Raw genomic sequence first — 25,547 nt, forward strand, 5'->3', positions numbered from 1 at the left:
TCACAGTTGTATCATGAGGATAAGATCAGAATAATTACTGCACGAACAGAGGCATTCAAACAATCATTCTTCCCGCACTCCATACATGAATGGAACAGGAAGAAACCCTAGTAACTGGTACAATGCTACGTATTCTCTGCCATGCACATCACAGTGGCTTGCAGAGTATAGATGCAGATGAAAGATGTAGATGTCTAAGGAAATAAACTATTTAGATCAAGAAGAAAAGTTATAGGCACTGAACCCTACACCAAAGGGTGCAGAAAGAGTATGATAAAATATACAGCTATTGGGATTTATTATCTGCTCACATCAACAAAAGTTTTGCATTACCTCGTTTCTGAGAGTTTGGAAACCTGTGCAGGAAACTGGAATAGAGATCAACATAAACATCATTTCTGCCCTTTTTATTGCTCATGAGAACCACACCTTGCATGTTGTACCACCATACAGTGAGACCTTCAGAGGTGGTGGTCCAGATTGCTGCACACACCGGTACCTCTAATATCCAGTAGCACTTCCTCTTGCATTGATGCATGCCTGTATTCGTCGTGTCATACTATCCACAAATTCATCAAGGCACTGTTGGTCCAGATTGTTCCACTCCTTAACAGCAATGCAATGTAGAGCCCTCAGAGTGGTTAGTGGGTCACATTGTCCATAAACAGCACTTTTCAATTTATCCCAGGCATGTTCAATAAGGTTCATGTCTGGAAAACATGTTGGCCACTCTAGTTGAGTGATGTTGTTATCCTGAAGGAAGTCATTCACAAGATGTGCATGATGGGGGCATGAATTGCCATTCATGAAGATGAGTGCCTTGCCAATATGCTGCCGATATGGTTTGCACTGTTGGTCGTAGGATAGCATTCACGTATTGTACAGCCATTATGGTGTCTTCCATGACCACCAGCAGCGTACATCAGCCCCAAATAATGCCACCCCAAAACATCAGGGAACCTCCACCTTGCCTCACTTGCTGGACAGTGTGTCCAAGGAGTTCAGCCTGATCGGGTTGCCTCCAAACAAGTCTCCGATGATTGTCTGGTTGAAGGCATATGTAACACTTATCAGTGATCAGTGAGGAGAAGATGATGCCAATCCTGAGGGGTCCATTTGGCATGTTGTTGGGCCCATCTGTACCATGCTGCATGGTGTTGTGTTTGCAAAGATGGACCTCACCACAGATGTTGGAAGAGGATTTGCATATCATGCAGCCTATTGCACACAGTTTGATTCATAGCACAAGTCCTGTGGCTGCACGAAAAGCGTTATTCACATGGTGGCATTGCTGTCAGTGTTCCATAGGTAGCGGTCATCCACTGCAGTAGTAGCCCTTGGGTGGCCGGAGCGAGGTATATCATCGACAGTTCCTGTCTCACTGTATCTCCTCCATGTCTGAACAACATTGCCTTGGTTTACTCTGAGACACCTGAACACTTCCCTTGTTGAGAGCCCTTCCTGGCACGGATTTGTTGGTAAGGCCATTAGGAGGGATTCCACGAACCAAGCAACAACACCTTACCATGAAATTACCCATCTCTGGTTGCCACCCCTCCTTCCACAATAACCTCCACCTGTTCAGATTCTGCCAATCCTTGGCCCTCACCAACATAGTCCTGCAAAACCATACCAACCAAGCCCAATCCTCCTTGCAGTATCTTCTCTCCATCTGCAAAATTCTCCTGCTATGTAATCCCAAATTCCTGGAACCCATAATACACATTGAAACTCTTGCCCTGCAGGAACTTGAGCAACATGCACTCACTGCCTCGAAAAGCTCTCCATCCCGCTCACTTCCTATTCCCGTCTTGGAGTACCACTGTCCACCATTTCTACAACAACCTCCAAACCTCCTCCATGCCCCCTCATAGCTGAGAACCCCTGTCTCACTGACCTAGTACACTTACCCCACCCTCCAAAACTCCCTCCCACCACCACACAGAACCCAGAACCTACACAGACTCACAACACAGTTACGAACCTTTCCTCCAGAAGCCTTAGTCCTACAGAAATATCAGTCCTTTCCAAAGGCATCACCTTTTGCCCCACTCCCAAATTTAACCATGCAGGACTAGTTAAAGACCTTCTCTCCTTCTCCTGGTCCCTATAGTGGAAACACTTTCTTGTCACCAACCCAACCAATCAGACTCATCCAAAGACCAATATTGAACCTTGCCTAACTCAGTTCACTCCTCTATCCAACCGTGATCCACCCCCACTGCCTCCAAACCATCGCCTATTAACTTTCCAGAATTTCTTAACCTCGAACCTTGCCTCACCATCATTCCCCAAACCCCTCAACATGCAAACTAACCTTACATCTGCAGAAAGAACTGCAGGCCACCATCTAAAAACTGATCCTGACCTAATAAACCTACCTGCACACAAAGGGTCCACCACCTTTGTTTTGAGCCACAAGGATTATGTGGCAGAAGGATTCCATCTGCTGTCAGATACTTCCATCTTCAAGCCATGCCACAGTGAGCCCATTCCAGTAATCCAGCAGGATCTCCAGTCACTACTAAAATAGTTAGACCCATCCCAGAACCTCTCCCCAGAGCCTTACTTACCCCTACCACTCCCCGCACTCCCACCTTCTACATGCTTCTTGAAGTCTGTAAACCCAACCACCCAGGACGCCCCATTGTGACCGATTACTGTGCCCCCACTGAGAGAATCTCTGCTGTCATTGACCAACACCTTCAACTTATTACCCGGAACCTATCCTCATATATAAAAGATACCAACCATTTCCTTGACCGACTCTCCACAGTTCCTGTCCCTTTACCACTCGGTGCCCTGCTTGTCACTATTGATGCCACCTCCCTGTACACTAATATTCATAATGCCCATGGACTTACTGCTATTGAACACTAACTTTCCAGATGCCCTATGGATTCCAAACCAACAACCTCCTTCCTAGTCTCCATGACCAACTATATCCTCACCCACAAATTACTCCTCCTTTGAAGGTATTACCGACAAACAAATCCACAGTACGGCTATGGGCACCTGCATGGCACCATCCTATGCTAACCTATTCATGGGCCATCTAGAGGAATACTTCCTAAAATCCCAGAATCCTATACCCCTCACCTGATTCAGATTCATTGATGACATCATTGCTATCTGGATTGAAGGTGAGGACACCTTATTCACACTCCTCCAGAACCTCAACTTCTCCCCCATTTGCTTCAGCTGATCCTACTCAACCCAACAAGCCACCTTCCTAGATGTTGACCTCCACCCCAAAGATGGCTACATCAGTAGCTCCGTCAATATCAAACCCACTAACCACCAGCAATACCTCCAGTTCGACAGCTGCCACCCATTCCATACCAAGAAGTCCCTTCCGTACAGCCTAGCCACCTGTGGTCATCACATCTGCAGTGATGAGCAATTCCTCTCAGAATATACCAAGGGTCTCACTGAAGCCTTCACTGACTGTAATTATCCTCCCGTCCTTGTACAAAAACAAATCCCCTGTTCCTTATCTTTCCAGTCTACCACCACCTCCCAAAGTCCCACAGTCTGCTCACAGAGGAGCATTCTCCTCATAACTCAGTACCATCTGGGACTGGAGCAATTGAATTACATTCTCTGCCAGGGTTTCAATTACCTCTCGTCATGCTCTGAAATGAGAAATGTCATGCCCACTATCCTTCCCAAGCCTCCTACCGTGGTATTCTGCTGTCCACTGAACCTACACATTATACTTGTCCACCCTTACACAACCCCCTGTACCTCATGGCTCATATCCCTGTAATAGACCTAGATGCAAGACCTGACCCATACACCCTCCTTCCACCACCTACTCCAGTTCGGTCACTAACATCACCTATCCCATCAAAGGTGGGGCTATCTGTGAAACCAGTCATGTGATTTACAAGCTAAGCTGCAACCTCTGTGCTGCATTCTATGTAGGCATGACAACCAACAAGCTGTCTGTCTGCATGAATGGCCACCAACAAACTGTGGCCAAAAAACAAGTGGACCACCCTGTTGCTGAACACACTGCCAAACATGATATCCTTCATCTCAGTGACTGCTTCACAGCCTGTGCCATATGGATCCTTTTGACCAACACCAGCTTTTCTGAATTGTGCAGGTGGGAACTTTCCCTGCAATACATCCTACATTCCCGTAACCCTTCTGGCCTCAACCTTCTTTAGTCACTGTTCACGCCCATCCAGCCCCCTCCCTGTTACCATTCCAGCACTACACAGCCATCATTTCACCGCCACACCGTCTTTTAATTTCTTTTCATTTCTCTGCTTTCCGCTACTTACACCCCCCCCCCCCCCTCCCCACCTTCTCTCCTGCCCTCCATCTAAACTGCAACACTTCACTGTCTGCCACTCCCACCATACTATCTCTCCCCTTCCCCACCCCAGCTTCCTCCTTACCCCCACCCAGTCGCCACTCCCATCATGCACTGGTGCTGCTGCTTGCAGTGTGGTTTTAGTTCTCTGAGACTGCTGACATGTGTGCAAGTTGCATTTGCGAGTGTGTGTGTGTGCTTGTGTGTATGTGTCTCTACAGCTGACAAAGGCCTTAATGGCCGAAAGCTATAATTGTGTGAATATTTTTGTTTTGCCTATTGCGACTCAGCATCTCCGCTATATGGTGAGTAGCAGCTTTCCTTCTCTGGAATTGTTACATTGCATCCTGGATTTTCCATTATTTGATTTATACATATGTGCACACATTAAAGGGTTAAGCAGTATACCCTTATACGTATACCTGTGCTACAAAATTGTTATTATTTATGCTTTCTTATATCTGATATGAACTTCAACTTTAGGTATCTTTTGTTGCTTTCTGGATGACAAAGTTGGTAGGAGAATGTGCCAAAACTGCATGGTTTCATCAAACTCCAGGCACCTGTGTGTGTGCTCCAAGTGCATCCCATTAAAAGCCAAACTACCTTCTACATGCTGCTTTGTGTAGCATTTCTTCCTCTGTTTAGGTGGCTGTTCTTGCCACTCTTACTCCCACTGTCTCCTTTCTTCTTCCTCATAATGTCCTTTTGATGAATGTTCATTATGTTGCACTTATGAAATGTTAATGACATTTGGACACAATTCAAACTTTCCATGATATGAACTTATTATGTTTTGAAACACATTTTTTGCACTATAAGATGTGTGCAATTCTGACTCAAGATTGTTACTTGCAAGCCACACATTTCAGTCACTTTTAATTCACAATTCACTTCCTACACAGTACTTGGTGAGTAACTGCATCTTCTTTACTACCCATTACACAGGTTTTTCAATAGCATTCGCTCCACACAAGGCATGGAATGTGCAAGAATACCACATGATACAAATCCCCATAAAACTTTCTTACTTTAGCCATGAGCCCATAGAAAGCAGTGTAGGAGAAACAGTAAAAATGGTCATACCTTCCTTCTCATGACTATTTATGTAAAGTTAACCCTTTCTTGGATTACGTTAATGAATTGGCAAATAAGGCTTCTTCCTATCTGGCCCCATAACCCCCTCATTGACGTAATCCATCAAAGCAGTTCTGGAAGCATCATGGATTTGTTTGGAGATGCAAGCATGCAACCTGTGTGTCTATTGTAGCTTATCTATTTGAACTTTACTATGCCAAAAGCAGATATTAACACTTAATACTTAGTAAATGAAAGCGCTGGCAGGTCGATAGACACACAAACACACACACAAAATTCAAGCTTTCGCAACAAACTGTTGCCTCATCAGGAAAGAGGGAAGGAGAGGGAAAGACGAAAGGATGTGGGTTTTAAGGGAGAGGGTAAGGAGTCATTCCAATCCCGGGAGCGGAAAGACTTACCTTTTGGGGAAAAAAGGACAGGTATACACTCGCACACACACCCACACATGTACAGACACAAGCAGTCTGCTTGTGTCTGTATATGTGTGGATGGATATGTGTGTGTGTGCGAGTGTATACCTGTCCTTTTTTCCCCCTAAGGTAAGTCTTTCCGCTCCCGGGATTGGAATGACTCCTTACCCTCTCCCTTAAAACCCACATCCTTTCGTCTTTCCCTCTCCTTCCCTCTTTCCTGATGAGGCAACAGTTTGTTGCGAAAGCTTGAATTTTGTGTGTGTGTTTGTGTTCGTTTGTGTGTCTATCGACCTGCCAGCACTTTCGTTCGGTAAGTCACATCATCTTTGTTTTTAGATACATTTTCCCCACATGGAATGTTTCCCTCTATTATATTAATACTTAGTAATATATACATGATTCCCCTGCATATGGACTATCAAGCAAGATTGTTTCTCATGGCTCACAAACGTCTCCTCACTGCAATGATTCACAACAGTGCTATATGGTCCATCCATTACCAGTACGTTCATGGGAAATAGCTTATTTGGTGTTGTTGTATACTGCAGCATTGTTTAAGGCAATATTACTTCTATGAGCTCCAGCATCCCAATAAAATGTAATTATAGAAACTAAAATGTTGTCAAAATAATAATCCTCATACCTATCACCACAGCTAAGATCACTCAGGCATGTGTCTGTGGTGATGCTTGATTAGCATGTTGCTAATTTGAATACTGATAGTGGAATAACTTTTCACCATGGGTATTTTACCAGCAAGGGGAGGACAGGAGGTGTTGTAAAGTTTTGAGCTCCAGATATTTCACCAATGTTGTGGATAAAATTCCAAACTTCTACATGATGTCTCATGAAGTGAGAGTATGACACTCTTGATGGTAATACATCAGTTAAATGGGGTCATTTAAGCTCAGTGGCCCATTGGAGCTATTGGAGAGGAGAAGGCTACATGCCAGCATTAGATTCCATCCTTTCTATTCTCTCTCATTATCATATAACATTCACACCACACTTTGTACACACCCATTACAATCACACTCAACAGATGTACTTGAGATTCACCTCTCACACATCACATAAAGAGGGACATTACATGCAGAGGAAGAAAACGAGTTTACAGTTAAGTGGCTGAATAATCCTTCAAGAGTCTCCTACTCAACAATGCCACGTGACTCTAACAGGCCTCTGTAGTAGCACATCTACATCTACATTTATACTCCGCAAGCCACCCAACGGTGTGTTTCATGATTGTCAGTATGTATTAATTAATATGTTAGGTCTACCAGAATGGAGATCACATTTAGTGATTCCCTAGCACTATAATATGGATAACACCAAAACTGTACATGTGTAAGTCCAGTACAATCTCTGCAACAAAATGGCAGAATTTGTAGACACTTACAATAGCAATCCATTCTAACCCTTTTAGTTATCTGAATCAGTGAATTGAAATAGAAAACAAGCTGTTGTGTCACCACACCAAGTCAACACTTATAAGCTACCAAATGCATTACCTGAAATCGTACAAAATTTGTATAATGTTCTGTTTGGAGACTTCAGGTCATACAATATGTATGGATCAGAAACTGATTGCCTTTATCACTTTATATCATTTTAACAATAGTGCCATTGTTGTTGAGTACATAATTCTCATCTCTGCCACCAGACAATGTTTTGTAAAACATACAGGATATGTATCTCTTAAACTGTTGATTGTCACTATGTGATTCCCTCTTACCAATTGATTTGCCCTCATTTCTTCCAGCATGGAACAGCCAGTTTTAAATACTATTGATTATTACTAGCATGTAATGTGCAGTTTTCAGTTGTGCTCATTTATTATTTTATTCCTGCAGGTTAGTGGGTGATCTTCCAAATACTTATGCCTTATCCAAGAATCTTGCTGAACAGTTGGTTGCAAATTATGCACAGAAGCTGCCTATTGTAATCGCCAGGCCATCCATAGGTAAGCACAAGCCATTATTTTATGAAGTGCTAGTTCTAAAATCACTTTCTTTAACAGAACTGTCTGTAAGGAAAAATACAATATAAAAGAGAACTGTGAGAATTCAGTATAAATTATATGCAAGTTTAGTGTGTAATTAGCCTTCTGCAATAAAGGGCACTGGACTGTAACATGTAAGATGGTGGTGTGTAACGTAACTACATTGGTGCATGAAAAACAGCATGCTGTAATCAAATTACAGATTCAAAGAGTTCATCCACACATGGAACACTCACTCTTCCAGCATGGCAGTTCCAGATCGCATAAGACCGCTATGCCCTGTTCATTGTCATCAGTTGTCCCCCATACAGTCCTTATTTGCTCCCTCTAATTTTCATCTGTTTCCAAAACTTGAAGAAAACCTTTTAGGGCTACACTTTGATTGTGATGAAGTGATGCAAGCAGAGGTGAGGTTGTGTGGCTTGTCAACAAAGTCAAATGTTCTGCAGTGATGGTCTCAAGAAACTGGTCTTTCGTTGGGAGAAATGTGTTCATTGCCAGAGTGACTGTTGAGAAAAATATATCTATATACATTAAGAATAAAAATATAAATGTTAATAACCTTTGTTTTATTTAAAAACTTCAAGAGTTTTCACATGAAAAATTTGATGCATTACTTTATAGCATGGCGTAGTATATCTGAGTTGCCATGTATGTTTGGGAACAGCTAGTTCTTTGAAACTGAAAATAGTATTTTCGAAAGAGAGGGAAAACTAGGCGCAGACATACTCAGGTATATTTGACAGAACAGTAAAAGACGTTAATCAAAGCAAGTCACCTGGAGTAGACGACACTCCCTCAGATTTATTGAGACTATTGGGGGAACATACCATGACAAAAATATTCCACCTGGTAAATGGGAAATGGAGGCGATATATTTGATCCAGTAGACAAAAAACTCAAATCCACTGAAATAGAAATCAAAGCTGCATTTGAGATTGTTTGGGCAATATTCAGTATCGGGGGTGAGCATAAAATGATAATTGGATCCATCTGTCACCCATCAGACTCATCTTCTGATGTAACCAAAAACTTCAGAGAAATCCTCAGTTCACTTGTATGTGAGTTCCCCAATCACATTGTAATCATCAGTGGAGACTTTAATCCACCAACAATTAATTGGGAAAATTAAGTTTTGTTTGTGATGGGTATTATAAGACATCCTGTGAAAATTTACTAAATGCCTTCTCTGAAAATTACCTAGAACAGATAGTTAGGAGCCCTACTTGTAAGGGAAATATATTGGATCTAATGGCAACAAATAGAGCTGACTTCTTTGAGGTCCTTGGGGATGTCTACATTGAAACTGGTATCAATGACCATGACATGGTTGTGGTGACAATGAGTACCAAAATACAAAGGACTACTGAAACAATCAGAAAGATTTATATATATCCAGTAAACTAGATGAAAAATCAGTAGTGTCATATCTCAATGAGGAACTTGAAACTTTCAGCACAGTGCAGGAGCATGTAGAGGAACTTTGGCTCAAGTTTAAAAGAATAGTTGACCATGCACTGGATAGATATGTACCCAATAGAATAGTTAATAATGGGAGGGAACCTCTATGATATACAGTCACTGTAAAGAAACTTCTAAAGAAACAGAGACTACTGCATAATAGGTGTAAATCAAAGCATAGGGCTAAAGATAAGGCGCGCTGAATGAAACACATTTGTCTGTCAAGAAAGCCATGTGTGGTGCCTTCAATAACTACGATAGCAGAATATTGTCAAATGACATTTCACAAAGTCAAAGGAAATTCTTGTCATATGTAAAGGCTGTTAGTAGTACCAAAGGTAGTGTTCATCCCTAGCAAATAAGACAAGAACTGAAACTGAGGGTAGCACTGCAAAATATGAAATGCTTAACATCATTTTAAAATGTTCCTTGAAAACGGAAAACTTAGGAGAATTACCACTGAAAAGATGCATGTAATAAATGTTAGCATCAGTGGTGTTCAGCAACAGCTGAAATCATTAAAACTGAACAAAGCTCCAGGCCCTGATGGAATCTCTGTCAGATCATGTACTGAATTTGTGGCTGAGTTAGCCCATCTTCTCACTGCAATCTATCCTAGACCCCTTGAAGAAAAGGCTGTGCCCAATTCTTGGAAAAAAGCACAGGTCACACCCGTCTACAAAAAGGATAGAAGAAATGATCCAGAAAATTACCATCCAAGATCCTTGACATTGATTTGTTGTAGACTCTTAGAACATATTCCTAGCTCAAACATAATGAAATATCTTGAACGGAATGACCTCCTCAATACCAACCAGCATGATTTTTGAAAACATCAGTCATGTGAAACAAAACTTGCACTTTTAACATGACATACTGAAAGCTCTGCATCTAGGCAACCAGGTAGATGCAATGTTTCTTGATTTCTGAAAAGCATTTGACTCAGTACCACAACTTTTCTTACTGTCAAAAATATGGTCATAGGGGGTGTCAAGTGAAATTTGTTACTGGACTGAGGACTTTTGGCAGGGAGGAAACTACATGTTATGTTGGACACAGAGTCATTATCAGATAAAGAAATAACTTTGGGTATGCCCCAAAGAAGTGTTTTGGAACCCTTGTTGTTCATGTTGTATGTTAATGACCTTGCAGACAATATTATGAGCAAAATCAGGCCTTTTCAGATGATTCAGTTATCTATAATGAAGTACTATCTAATAGAAACTGTATAAGTATTCAATCAGATCTTGATAAGATATCAACACGATGCAGAGATTGGCAACTTGCTCTAAATGTTGAGAAATGTAGAATTTTGCATTTCACAAAATGAAAAAAATGTAGTATCCTGTGATTATAATATCAATGAGTCACTGTTGGAATCTGCCAACTCATACAAATACATGTGTGTAACACTTTTTATGGATATGAAATGGAATGGTCACATTGGTTCAGTCATGGGAAAAGCAGGTGGTAGTCTTTGGTTTATTGGTAGATTACTGGGGAAGTGCAATCAGTATAAAAAGGAGATGGCTTACAGATCACTCATGCGACGTGTTCTAGAATATTGGTCAAGTGTCCACAACCCGTACCACATAGAACTAACAGGGGGTACTGAATGTGTACAGGGAAGGGCAGAATGAGTGATCACAGGTTTGTTTAATCCATGGGAGAGTGCCACAGATATACTGAAGGAACTGATATGGTAGACTCTTGAAGACAGACGTAAACTATCTCGAGAAAGTCTATTAACAAAGTTTCAAGAAGCAGTTTTAAATGATTACTCTAAGGACATACTACAGCCTCCTATGTATCACTCGCACATGGATCATGAGGATAAGATTAGGATAATTATGCATTCACAGTGGCATTCAATCATTCTTTTCATGCTCCATTTGTGACTAGAACAGGAATAAACCCTAATAATCATTCTTCTCATGCTCCATATGTGAATAGAATATGAATAAACCCTAATAACTGGTACAGTGGGATGTGCCCTTTGACATGCACCTCATGGTAGTTTACAGAGTATAAATGTAGATGTACATGTATGCAACATACTGGCTGGTTATAACTCACAGAGGTTCAGTGTAGGCTGTAATTAATGTATGGCAGCAAAACTTGATAGATTTGCTAGAACGTTAATGCAAAAATTGATTTACACTGGAAAAAGTTAGTCCAATATTGGCCCTGAGTGCAAATCTGGCCTGAACAAAATCTCAACAATGCCTCCAGTGCTTATATTGAACAAACTGTGTAAGTGGTAGTTAATAATAAAATCAATATTATGCCTTTCTCACTTGCTTGATCTTTTCTGCCCATATTCCATTCCTAATCCATTACATAACGGAAGCATTTCTATGTGTGTTTCCTGCATTCATAGCACCAGATTTGCACCTGATGGCCAACATTGGAACAATTTTTTTCCAGCATAAATTGGTTCCACATTAACACATTATCATATCTACAAAGTTTTACTGCCATATATTAATTACAGCCCACATTGGACTGCCATGAGTAGCTGCACTCTAATTGTAACCACCTAGTACATGAGGCAGGCAAAGCCCCTCAAACTTAAAGAAAAATGAAGTAATACCATTTCCAAACAAGGCTGGCGCCTTTTAGTGCAGTTTGGTAAGGTCATGTTGCAAAATATTAATATGAAATATCAAAGCAGTAATCCAAAACAGGTAAAGTTGGCTACCAGTAAGGTCAGTTTGCACTTCAGAGAAATATGTGAACTTGTGACTCAATATTCATCCTAAGATTTATCTTAAAAGATAGATTGAGCAAAGGCAAACCTGCATTTATAGAATTTGTAAATTCAGAGAAAATGTTTAACAGTGTTGACTGGAATATACTCTTTGAAGTTCTGAAGGCAACAGTTATAAAATACAGGTCAACTGTAAGTTGTATTGAAATCAGACTACAGTTATAAAAGCAAAAGGGTATGAAAGTCAAGCATTGGTTGAGAAGGGGGTGAGATAAGAGTTGATACCATTGGTATGCTGTTGTTCAGTACAGTACCATACATTAAACTATTTCAGATAGCTGTATCTATTTTCTTAATTATGTATTTAGTGACAGAGGTAGTGAGGTATTGTAGTTAGTAATTTTACCAATATGTCATCAACTACACTACTGGCCATTAAAATTGCTACACCATGAAGATGACATGCTACAGACATAAGATTTAACTGACAGGAAGAAGATGCTGTGATGTGCAAATGATCAGATTTTTACAGCATTCAGACAAAGTTGGCGCCGGTGGCGACACCTACAATGTGCTGACATGAGGAACGTTTCCAACCGATTTCTCATACACAAACAGCAGCTGACAGGCGTTGCCTGGCGAAAAGTTGTTGTGATACCTCATGTAAGGAGGAGAAATGCCTACCATCATGTTTCCGACTTTGATAAAGGTCGGATTGCGGTTTATCGTATCGCGACATTGCTGTTTGCGTTGGTCGAGATTCAATGACTGGAGACTCGGAGACCATGGCTGCGCTTACCCCTGATGCTGCATCACAGACAGGAGCACATGCGATGGTGTACGCAATGACGAACCTGGGTGCACTAATGACAAAAAGTCCTTTTTTCGGATGAATCCAGGTTCTGTTTGCAGCATCACGATGGTCGCATCCATGTTTGGCGACATCGCGGTGAATGCACATTGGAAGCGTGTATTCGTCATCACCATACTGGTGTATCGCCCGGTGTGATGGTATGGGGTGCCATTGGTTACACATCTCGGTCAAATGGTTCGAATGGCTCTGAGCACTATGGGACTCAACTGCTGTGGTCACAAATCCCCTATAACTTAGAACTACTTAAACCTAACTAACCTAAGGACATCACACACATCCATGCCCGAGGCAGGATTCGAACCTGCGACCGTAGCGGTCGTGCGGTTCCAGACTGTAGCGCCTTTAACCGACACGTCTCGGTCACCTCTTGTTCGCATTGACAGCACTTTGAACAGTGGACGTTATATTTCAGATGTGTTACGACCCGTGGCACTACCCTTCATTCGATCCCTGTGAAACCCTACATTTCAACAGGATAATGCACAACCGCATGTTGCAGGTCCGGTACGGGCCTTTCTGGATACAGATGTTCAACTGCAGGCCTGGCCAGCACATTCTCCAGATCTCTCACCAATTGAAAACGTCTGGTGAATTGTGGCCTAGCAACTGGCTCGTCACATTACGCCAGTCCTAATTCTTTATGAACTGTGGTATCATGTTAAAGATTCATGGGCAGCTGTACCTGTACATGCCATCCAAGCTCTGTTTGTCTCAAAGCCCAGGCGTATCAAGGCTGTTATTACGGCAATTACGACAAGAGGTGGTTGTTCTGGGTACCGATTTCTCAGGATCTATGCACCCAAATTGCGTGAAAATGTAATCACATGTCAGTTCTAGTATAATATATTTGTCCAATGAATACCCGTTTATCATCTGCATTTCTTCTTGGTGCAGCAATTTTAATGGCCAGTAGTGTATTATCTTCCAAGAGCAGTAAATACCCTTTAGCTGAAACTTTATCTGAAACTCTTTGTCACATCTTGTTATAGTTTAAGAAGAATACAATTTAGCTTTCTGGCTAATTATGTAGTTCACATCTAAGCATGTGATAGGTCCAAAGAGTTAAGGTTAATAATTTTTTGATAAAAGAAAGATAATGAGCAGCTCATGCAAAACTACTATCAGTACTGTCTACTTTTTTTTCCCCTCAAGATTGAAATGCCCATCATTCAGCAACTCTGTTTTTTTTCTGACAGTTTCCTCCTGAGCAGTGTGTACTTGGAGCATGATGTAGTTGGCTCTTTTGCTTTGAGAATTTTCTCATAAACATACTTTTTGCACCATTAACCATTTCCATACCTTGAACGGGTATTTTTTTATCTTCAGTATCACTTTTCTGTTCAAATGGAGAGGAATATTAGTAATTTCTTGTTTACCAGTTATTGGCAAATTGAGACCGAATTGATTCTTGTTTTTACAGAAGTCACTACATCATCTGCACTGCACATTTGACAATGCTTACATTGGCTGAATGTAATACTGACACTTGTTCAGAGCAGGTCTCTTCTGTGTACCTTATTCTAGCACCATTAGTGTAACTGATTTATTATTACTGTTATTATTATTACTATTATTAATATTAGTAGTAGTAGTAGTAGTAGTAGTAGAAGGAGGAGGAGGAGGAAAAGAAGTTATAGCAAAAGTTGTGCTGATGATTATACTACTGAATACTACATCCTTGAAATTGGCATTAAGCAAATCCACAATATTTTGACCATGTTAACTTCTGAAATTTTCAGTTACCAATGCATTTAGTCATAAAAATATTTAAATGCTGTATTACTTGGGTTCTTTACTGAATTTTTTTAGAATCAAGTATGTAGACAATGGTTTTCTTTTCAACAGTAATATCATCCTGGAAGGAACCTATGCCAGGATGGGCAGATAATACAAATGGACCAGTTGGTCTGTTAATAGCAGCAGGTAAAGGTGTTCTGAGGACAGTGCTTGGACATCCTGGAATTTATGCAGATGTAGTACCTGTAGACTGCACAGCAAATGCCATAATTGCCCTGGCATGGCATCTTGGAGAAAACAGGTTGGTGCAATAATAACTATTAAATTCAGTTATTTATTTCATTAGTTTTACTTTTTTCATTTTCATTTTATATTGCATAAAATCAAGAATCATCATTTCACTTTCAGTGATGAATTCTGTTGAAATAAAGTGAGTTTTGTTGTTTCTGTTTCTTTACTTTTATTTAAACTTGACCTCTGTGCCAATTACACATGATTATAGACTAGGCCACTATATATCCAGACATTCTAAAATTAAAATGATGATAACAGTAGTAGTACTAGTAGTAGCATATATTTCAAAAAATTGATAACATATTCAGAGCCTATGAATATGAAATGTTTCTAAATCGTATGATAACATACCTACAGCAGTAAAGACAGTTGTTCATAAAACTACCCTTCAAGGCCTATTACGAGCAAGCTGCAGCAGATAAAAAGTATAGTATTGCTATAAAACAGATAGAAGAAAAGTGTGACTCTTAACAAATGTGATAAGAGTGATAAAGTAACAAATGCAATGTGGTAAACAGATTTGCAATTTGAGACCAGTGATGTGGTGGGTGAAAACTGAAGTTATCTTTTTCGTAATACATGTCCTTAGCTAAAAAAGACCATAGAATTGAATCTTAGAGATGGAGTACAAATAAAAAAAATATGGCATGCTATTCTTTAGAACTGCACACATGGTCTAAAAATACTGTGAAGGCACTAATATCACTGGTGCTACAAAGAATGAAACTTACAACATAACACATTTACTTCATATTACAAAGGTATAAGGACAAGGAATATAAAAAGTATTGGCAACAGCCTATCCATAGGCATACAATGTAACATTTGAGACAATCCTGTCTAGTGCATACATATAGCAAAAGGATGTATATTTTCTTAAATATCTTGTTGTAATAATTACGGTAATGCAAAGTTAGATAACACGACTTATTATTGTTGATTAAATATAGAATATTAACAATTATTAATCGATATATTCTTGATAGTGTTAACTACACACTTACTGAACTACCAAATCAAAGGCATGACAACAATACAAGAATCTGTACAGGGCTATTACAAAATATTGAAGCGATTTCATAAATTCACTGTAGCTCCATTCATTGACATATGGTCACGACACACTACAGATACGTAGAAAAACTCATAAAGTTTTGTTCGGCTGAAGCCGCACTTCAGGTTTCTGCCGCCAGAGCGCTCGAGAGCGCAGTGAGACAAAATGGCGACAGGAGCCGAGAAAGCGTATGTCGTGCTTGAAATGCACTCACATCAGTCAGTCATAACAGTGCAACGACACTTCAGGACGAAGTTCAACAAAGATCCACCAACTGCTAACTCCATTCGGTAATGGTATGTGCAGATTAAAGCTTCTGGATGCCTCTGTAAGGGGAAATCAATGGGTTGGCCTTCAGTGAGCGAAAAAACGGTTGAACACGTGTGGGCAAGTTTCACGCGTAGCCCGTGGAAGTCGACGAATAAAGCAAGCAGGGAGCTAAACGTACCACAGGATGGTGCTCCACCGCACTTCCATCATGATGTTCGGCATTTCTTAAACAGGTGATTGGAAAACTGATGGATCGGTCGTGGTGGAGATCATGATCAGCAATTCATGTCATGGCCTCCACGCTCTCCCGACTTGACCCCATGCAATTTCCTTCTGTGGGGTAATGTGAAAGATTCAGTGTTTAAACCTCCTCTACCAAGAAACGTGCCAGAACTGCGAGCTCACATCAACGATGCTTTCGAACTCATTGATGTGGACATGCTGCGCGGAGTGTGGGAGGAACTTGATTATCGGGTTGATGTCTGCCGACTCACTAAAGGGGCACATAGCGAACATTTGTGAATGGCTAAAAAAACTTTTTGAGTTTTTGTATGTGTGTGCAAAGCATTGTGAAAATATCTCAAATAATAAAGTTATTGTAGAGCTGTGAAATCGTTTCAATCATTTGTAATAACCCTGTACTTCTGTGCTCTTGCCACAAAATAGATGAGCAGAAACTAACAAAGCATAAGTATATGACAATTAAAATATGTAACAAATTATCTAAGCATGCCTCAAGCATGCCAATCAAAGTACATAAGGAAAAGTTAAGCTACTTCTTGTGAACTAGCCCATTCTATTCATTAGTAGAATTTTTAGAAATGTCTAATATGAACTTAAATATGTAAAAATGTATTTTATAAAATTAATAGGTTAAGTGAACTGATGAGGTCTGTTGCATGTAATAATGCTGAATGATGAATAAAGAATCTGAATCAGAAATGCGTGACTATTTATGCCAATGAACAGGATAATCACATCAATTTAAGTTGACATCAATAAGACCTCAGGTTGCAAGTTCCACTCTTAAGTATGAGTGGCAGTGTGACAGGAATATTGCCACATTTAGTAGTAACAGAAATGTATTCTACAAATACAGACATACTGCCTAGAGAACTGTGGTCACAGGTACTGAAATCAATTCTATTAGGATAACCATTATTGTTGATATGATTATCAGTTTCAATCTGGCAGGCATCTTCAACCCAAAACAAGCAATTGAACAAATCAGTTAGGTGATCCATACATAGTTTATATACAGTATCGCCCACTTAAATGTTTGAGTGCAGGTATCTCTGGAACAACAACAGATATTGAAAAGTTAATTTTGTTAGTATCAATGAAGGCAGAGGGTCATGAAATTAAATATCATGAGACATCCTAAAATGTAAGCAAATATTATTTTTCACCTAAACTTATGTTTTTTTAAATGGATAAATTTGTTATGCTATGAATTATACGAAAAATCACAAAAAGAATGATGTTAGTTGCATTGCAATACTTCAGTTACATCCTGAGAAAATTCAAAGTGAAGTTGACACTTGAAATAAAAGAAATGTGCTGCTGCTGCACATTCCCGCGACAATTGCTGTACTTATTGCTATTTACTGGAAACAATACAAATGTCCATTTACACACAATGAAAAATAAGGAAAGGGTTTACTCTATTGTGCTTTATTAATCTTGACCACAGTATTAGAATGGATATAACACTAACACAATTCCAAATATCAGTGACAAGAGCTAACATAAGTAATGGATAGCCAAAGATCTAAGAGAAGGATAAATGCTAGTTGTACATAGTTCTACATCAATTACATAATGGAACATGACACATACAGAATATGCCACAGGACATTTTTAATGATTACACTACAATTAAACCTTTGCACATGGTGAACTGATAAAATAAATGTACAACAGTACCTGTGAAACACAGAATGTATGTTGGTATGCAATTGTATTTCTCACAGCAGAAACACTACAACATATGTTTGAAGAGACCACTATTTACTCGGCAACTCCGCTGAGCATGCACCAAGACTGGTCGGCTCACTGCTGTCAGTGTTGCAGGTGTTACTGCAGCATACACAGTGCCAATACTGGCTTTCATGTTATTCGTTGTTGCTGAAACTTCTGATACATCAAATTTTTCGCCTGTCCTCAGACAAAAAGGCTCATGGGATGAGGTTTGGTGCCCACACTGGAAGTCTTTGGACAGGGCTGCCCCATCCTACCCATTGATTTGGGTATTGCTGGTTTAGTAGACTGACCAGTACCATTCTGTAGTGTGTACACAGGTAAACAGCATGTGCAAGACTGAAGTCATTAAGCATATATCCATGTTTGTGGCAGGAAATCCTATTAATACTTTTGGCCTTCATGATAATAGTAAAAGAAAAATTACATCCATCTATAATGGCAATTATGAGCAACGTGGGATTCATGCTTGCATCTCAGGATCTGGAATAGAGGCATGTTTCTTTTACTTCATGTGTTTTGTAGTTTCCCGGAATGTAATTGACATTTTACTATGCAACCAATGCCAATATTTTTGTGATTTTTCACTTTACTAAATGAGTAAGAAATAATATGGGCTGTCCATTAAAAAAAGAAAAAAAAGACATAAGTTTGTATTGTAAGTAATATTTGATTACTTTTTAGAATGTTTCATAGTATTTACTTTCAAGAGCCCCTGCCGTACATTCATACCCACAAAAGTTGTTTTTCAGTATCTATTGTTGTCCCAGAGATATTTCTGCTGAAACGTTTAAGAGAACCACTCTGTATATTATGAAAATTCTCAATGGGCTATTTGTCTATTTTGAAAGAACATGGTATGTTAAGCAACAGAATAAATCAAGAATTTGGATAAAGCCTGAAGATAAAATTTGTGACAGAATGGACTATACAAGAAAATGGAAAACATTCATGGTTCTGTTAGAGATAATTTCAATAGCAATGTAATCTATTTCTGGGCTACAGAACAGACAGTATACTGATCTGTGATCAAAAGTTACTGAAATGTAAAATAGCTTATACTAAGGTGTTTTATGGCTTTCTACGTAAAAAAATATGGCTCAGAAAGTAATGTGGCAGTGGTATCTTTTACTGAGTACAAACATTTCATCTTGGAAATTTTGTTTTTTGTCTCATATAGGAGCTAATTTGGTGATATCAAGTACCAAAATGTGGAACAACTAGAGCTACTTGATGTTTTGAAGACATCAAGAATCCAGTCAAGAATATTTGTTGTATAAACAATGAAATGGATTTATTAACCTTTGCATAATCACAAGCACATAGAATGGACCTTGAATTTGAAAATATCATGTTAACATTACACTGGGTGATTCAAAAAGAAACAGCAGTTTTCAGTTGTTTATTACAGACAAACTACATAAAAGATCTATTGGGTAAAGTAAACTGCAATAATGCAAGAATTTGGGGGTCACAAAATCATGGTGTAATCACTGAAAATGAAACAGACACAAAAACCGAGTGTTGTTTGTACTGTTCGTATTCACAAAGGTTTAAGGACCTTTTTTGTGGAGAGAACTGATGGGAATGTTATACCTGGACATGCTGCAAAATCGGTTGTTTCCTCAACTTCATGAAGATTCCACTGATTTCATTTCTATACATGATGGCACTCCACCTCACATTCACCTTGAGCTGCAGTTTTATCTTAACAATACCATCTCACAATGATGGATTGGAAGAGATGAACAACAAAATATTGTTCACTGCTTCTGGCCTTCCAGGTCAACAGACATCACACCATGTGATTTTTTCTATGGGTGTACATAAAAGACAGACTTTTTGTCTTACCTATGGCAACCACTCTTCAAAAGCTGAGAAATTGAATTGCTGAAGCTGTCAGTTCAATAAACAAGGACTTGTTGATTCAAGTGTGGAATGGAATGGACTACCTTCCTAGCCTCCCAAAACCTCAAACCTCTTGTCTGGTTCATGTTCACTGACGATATCTTCATGATCAAAACCTAAGGTCAAGACACCCTGTCCTCATTCCTGCACAGCCTGAACACCTTCTCTTACATGCACTTCACTTGGTACTTCTCAGCCTGATATGTCACCTTATAGAGTTCGACTTTGACTTCCACCCCCTTGATGGTTCCACCAATACTTCTGTCCTTATCAAGCCCACTAACCATCAACAGTAGTGGCATTTTAACAGCTGGTCCTCCGTTCCACACCACAAAATTGCTCCCATTTAGGAATGGCTGGTGTATCTGCAGTGACAAGAATTGCCTTACTAGTTCACAAACAGTTTTTCCATCCCATATACTCATACATACCTGCTCCTCTCACCATCCCAAGAACTCACTGCAAAGGAGCATCCCCCCATCACCAAGTATCTGCCAGTGGTAAATGGAACCATGCCCTTTGCCAGAGCTTTGAATATTTATCATTATGCTCAGAAATGAGGGAAATCCTACCCATGATCATTCTCACCCCTCCTAAAGTGGTATTCCAACACCAATTCAACTCACACAATATCCTGGTCCGTCAATATGCTGTTCTGACTCACATGGGTCGTTTCCCTGTGGGACATTTAGATGCAAGACCCGTCTGATTCACCAATTCATCACATCCTACTCTAGTTCTATAACAGGCTTACCCTACTGCATCAGAGGCAGTGCCGCCTGTGAAAGCAGCTAGGTCATATACCAGCTATGCTGCAATTTCTGCACTGCATTGTGAGTGGGCAAGACGACTGACCAGCTGTCCATCAGAATGAAGTGCCAGAAGTAGCCATGAGCAGACAAAACACACTGCTGAACATTGAAAATGGCATATTCAAGTTCAGTGGCTACTTCACAACCCATGCCAGTGGGTCCTTCCTCCCAGTACCGGCTTTTCTCAACTACACAGATGGTAGTTATGCTTGGAACACATCCCCAAAACCCTCCTAACCTCTGTCTCCATTAACCTATAGCACCCATGCCCTCTACCTAAAAGTGTTCTTCCGCTGTTCTGTAATCTCTTCCAAATTGATGCCTCCACATCATCATCGTCCTGCACCCATGCTCACTTATTCTGCTACCCCCGTGTCGCATTCCTATCCTGTGCAGTTGCTGTCTCTCTCCTCTGTTCCTATCCCACACACCTGCCGCTTCCCTTCAATCTATCAGCTACACTTTCCAAACTCATCATCCCATTTCCCACTCCTTTCTCCCTCTACCCATTCTACCCAACACTAACCCTATCCCCAGTTTACTTGGTGAACTGCAGTCTAAGCATTGTGGGTTTAGCTGGCACAATGTAGCTGTGCATGTGTGTGTTGGGGGGGGGGGGGGAGGGGCATGTATATGTGTACTCTAGCTTGTTAAAGGATTCCTACAAAACCTAGCAAAGTTTACATTCTTTTGTGTGTATTCATCGGCAAATCAATGGCTCTATTATTCGATGAGCTGTCTCCTTCACTTGTACATTATTTACATTCTGCCAGGAATTTCCATGATTCATTGGATGTTCTACAAATACAGAGAACAGCAAAATTAACAGTTTCAAAACTAATGCAAAAAACTGTGACGGTACTATTATATTATTTCAAAATTCTAGTGTGACCCGGATGGTGACAGATTGTTCAGAAAATCATTTCTGCTTTATTGAACTTATATTATAGTCATACATTCTGTTATCAGGTAAAACAATGCCATTAAATGCAGTATAAATGAATAAATTTGATACTATATTGCCTACACCTTTAACTAAATGTAATTTGTAAGTTAAAGTATTTTAATCCTTGAGCAGGCACACCATTTTTCATAACATGAGCGGCCACACAGCATACTTTCTACACATATAAAGAATAGCTCTCTATGTTACCAGGGTATGAGCAAAATCACAGTTTAATCTTAGTTTAATTAAACAATGACAAAATAAATTTACATAGTATGAATTAAAGTGCTGTTTCATTAAACAATACTGAAATAAATTTCATTATATAAGTCTGTGGCCACGGACAGGTGTTACACCACACTAATGACCCTCTTAAAACATCAAACAGCACAGTTGCATCAGATCCCACCCAACCACTTATTTGATTACTAATTACCTCATAGATAGCTGCCTCATTACAGGATTGTGCTGCTAGCTTGTAATATGTGTCATTTTGCACATACTATAAAATTTTTTCTCATCTAGTTAACTGTTTGTTTTATTACTGCTGCTCACTTGGACACATGACAACACAATTTATCACTGTGTTAACTGAAGCAATAATAAAGGAATAGTTTTGGGCTCAAAAGGGAAACAACAATGGTACAGTGCAAAACAATTTTATTGGGTTGCACACTTTATACATAGGTGCTTGAACATCTGATGCCCATTCATCAAAGTTGAGATCACTTGCTCAGACATGCCAGTACTGATGATAAGAAGTACAAAATAGATGTTAAAATGTCAAGTGTGTCCACTTCTAAACCTAAAGAGAAATGTATTTTTACATAAATGGTAGCTGAAGGGATGCACTGTATACAGATTTTACATTATCACTCAGTATTAGAAGAGTCAGCACAGAAAATATGACAGTACATTTCTTTGAATAGAAAATTAGATATAGAGTTTTCAGAAAGATTATTTACATTTCTGGGATTGATTATTCCAATCTCACACGCTTTTAAGCATTCTTTCTTCCCATGCTCCAGACATGAATATAATAGGTAGAAACTTTAATTAAAACATGAACCAATGGGAAGTACCTTTTACTGCCCAAGTCACAGTGGTTTGCAGAGTACCTGTGTAGATGTAGATAAGTGATCACTTCATCAACAAAGATATGCTACATGTATAAGGTTACAGATAATGGATTTATGGAATATTGATGAAAATGTTTGTAAGTTTCATGCAGGATGTACACAGTTTAGATACACCACTAAATTTTCTGCAGTTATTTGAAGGAACAAAATTGCAATAGAATTTTTAAAATTCATAGTCTCTGAGAAAAAGGGTATTTTTCTGATTATGTAGACATAATTTTAATGAAATATTGCAATCTTTTTGTGATCTGTTAGTTCTTGGTTTGACACTATTACTGTCAATACAAATGGGTTATAATAAAAAAACATAAATGATCATTAACAATAGGCAGATTCAAAAATAAACAAAGTAAGTAATCCTCAATTATGTACAGATTGAGCAGAACATTTTGCATAAGTAAAATATGCCACACGATGCTGAAAACAGGAATCTGTTGGACCATAACAGTTCTGTGCTCCAATACCAGTGTTTTCTATCCAAGTATTATAGCAACCCTACTTGTAAAGAGGTGCTTCCCTTTCCAGCTGGCCCTGGTGATCACTGATTCATGCCACATGACCCCATATGGTGCCAGGGGATGCATTTGCTGCATAAAATGCTGTTCTCTATGCAAGTATGTTGGACTACCATGCCATTGGTGATATAATGTTATAAATATGTCTCATTATAACCACTGTTGAAATAAAAGCACTCTTATCAACGTCAGTGACCTATAATTTATCATTTCTTGGTATTAGACAATATTTATTTAATAGTAGTTTTATTTATGTGTAATTCGAGGTTTGAAGAAATTAGTAGATTGTTACACACCTATTATAAGCCTGTTCAGTTATTATCATGACTTCAAAAAATTGTCAAACTACTAAATGTCTACCACAAATTCTTCTCTTTCTTGCTGTATGGTTAATGAACATCTATCTAGCTATAATGATGCACTGAAATTATTTTCTGTTACAGGCCAAAAAGCCCTTATGTTTGCAATATTACAAATGGACGAGATAACCCTGTAACATGGGGTGGTGTTTTGGAAATCCTGAGATCAATTATACTAAAAGAAATTCCTCTTGAAGGAGGCATTTGGTATCCAGTTGGGGATATGACATCATCACCATTCCTGCACAAGCTTCGCCATATCTTCTTCCACATGATACCAGCTTACATCATTGACTTTTTTGTGTTTCTAGCTGGCAAGAAACCTTTGTACGTATACCAGATAACACACACTCATTTATAACAAAGAGACTATTTTTTATTTCCTACAACATTCAGAGTAAAAATAGCAATTCATCATATTAATTTTCTATAACATTTGATAAGTTTTATTCTTGACACACTACAGTTAGTCATAAACATTTATGGCAGTCACTGCTTTTATTCTTCAGTATTTTGATTGTGTTATTTTAAAATATGATGTTACTAAAAAATAACTCTATTTCACACAGAAAAACGATTATCTGATTAATAGATATTGGTATACTAGAATAAGATGAATAAAGGGATCACCAAAGCAATATTTTTCACATTAATAATGGTTTAGTCACACACTATAAATTTTGTATACTGCATATGATGAAACTTTCCGATCATATACCTATGAACAGATTATCTTGTGCAGAAGTTGTAACATTTTGTATAGCGTTTTGTATGTAAAATGTAATTCTGAAAACATTCAAAGACATGTGGTTAGTCAACTTGAAAGATAATGTTCACTTGTTCTCAAAAGTTATCAAAGTGTGTTGGCTATAATGGAGATCAAAGCAGACAGAATCCATTCATGTCTCATACTTCCTCGGGTCATAGCAGTCAGAAGATCCAATAAACATACTGGACAATGCATTGGATAATGTGAGTTGTACATATATGTAAAATGTCCTTCTAGAAGAGCATACTGCCCTGACATTGTATGAATGGACTGCCCTGACATTGTACAAATGGTAACAGAAAGGGGTGGATGATGACTTGGATGTAGCTCTCACTGTTCGGTATTCTCCCAGAAAACATCACAGGTGTATGATCATTGTAAGCTGTACCTCCAGTACTTGAGCAGTTTGCCCTCTTATAATTCTGGTATTTGCCACTATCTTGTCAATGCTGCATCCATTAATGATCATTACTGTATATAATGCAGGAGTTGACCCAGACACAAATTTGTGCCATTCATCTCTTGAGTAGTGTCTGTTGCTGCACCATAGGAGGTGACTTCCACAGTGATGAGGTGAGAGCGAAAGTTGAATATATGGTAACCTTTTTCAGTGCCAAACTGTCAATAAATGGTTTCTGATTTTTCTAGCTGAAGCCCCAGGTGGAATATTGACCCTCATTTCTAAGTCAGTGACTATTCAGTGAGCAATGGCTGATTGGCAGTCCAGGCATGATTCATGTCACTTGTAATATGCAATCAGAATGGCAACTCTATATATCTTTCTAGGACTACTAGGAGCAATACAGATACTTCGTTGACATATCATATTCAATATTTGCACAGTTCTTCAGATTAGATTAGTTTTTCGTTCCATAGATC

At 39.2% G+C, this 25,547-nt stretch overlaps 1 protein-coding gene across 3 annotated transcripts in view; it reads left to right on the forward strand.

Moving 5' to 3' along the window:
- Positions 1 to 25,547, forward strand: part of LOC124711788 (fatty acyl-CoA reductase 1-like) — a 262,166-nt gene that overhangs the window by 215,136 nt on the left and 21,483 nt on the right. For all 3 annotated transcript variants that reach the window (XM_047242004.1, XM_047242007.1, XM_047242006.1), the window contains 3 exons: positions 7,692 to 7,801; positions 14,731 to 14,923; positions 23,984 to 24,226. In XM_047242004.1, coding sequence (XP_047097960.1) covers positions 7,692 to 7,801; positions 14,731 to 14,923; positions 23,984 to 24,226 — 546 coding nt within the window. The remainder of the gene's footprint in view (positions 1 to 7,691; positions 7,802 to 14,730; positions 14,924 to 23,983; positions 24,227 to 25,547) is intronic.

This window comes from Schistocerca piceifrons, chromosome 8 (assembly GCF_021461385.2).
Source record: "Schistocerca piceifrons isolate TAMUIC-IGC-003096 chromosome 8, iqSchPice1.1, whole genome shotgun sequence".
Classification (NCBI taxonomy): domain Eukaryota; kingdom Metazoa; phylum Arthropoda; class Insecta; order Orthoptera; family Acrididae; genus Schistocerca; species Schistocerca piceifrons.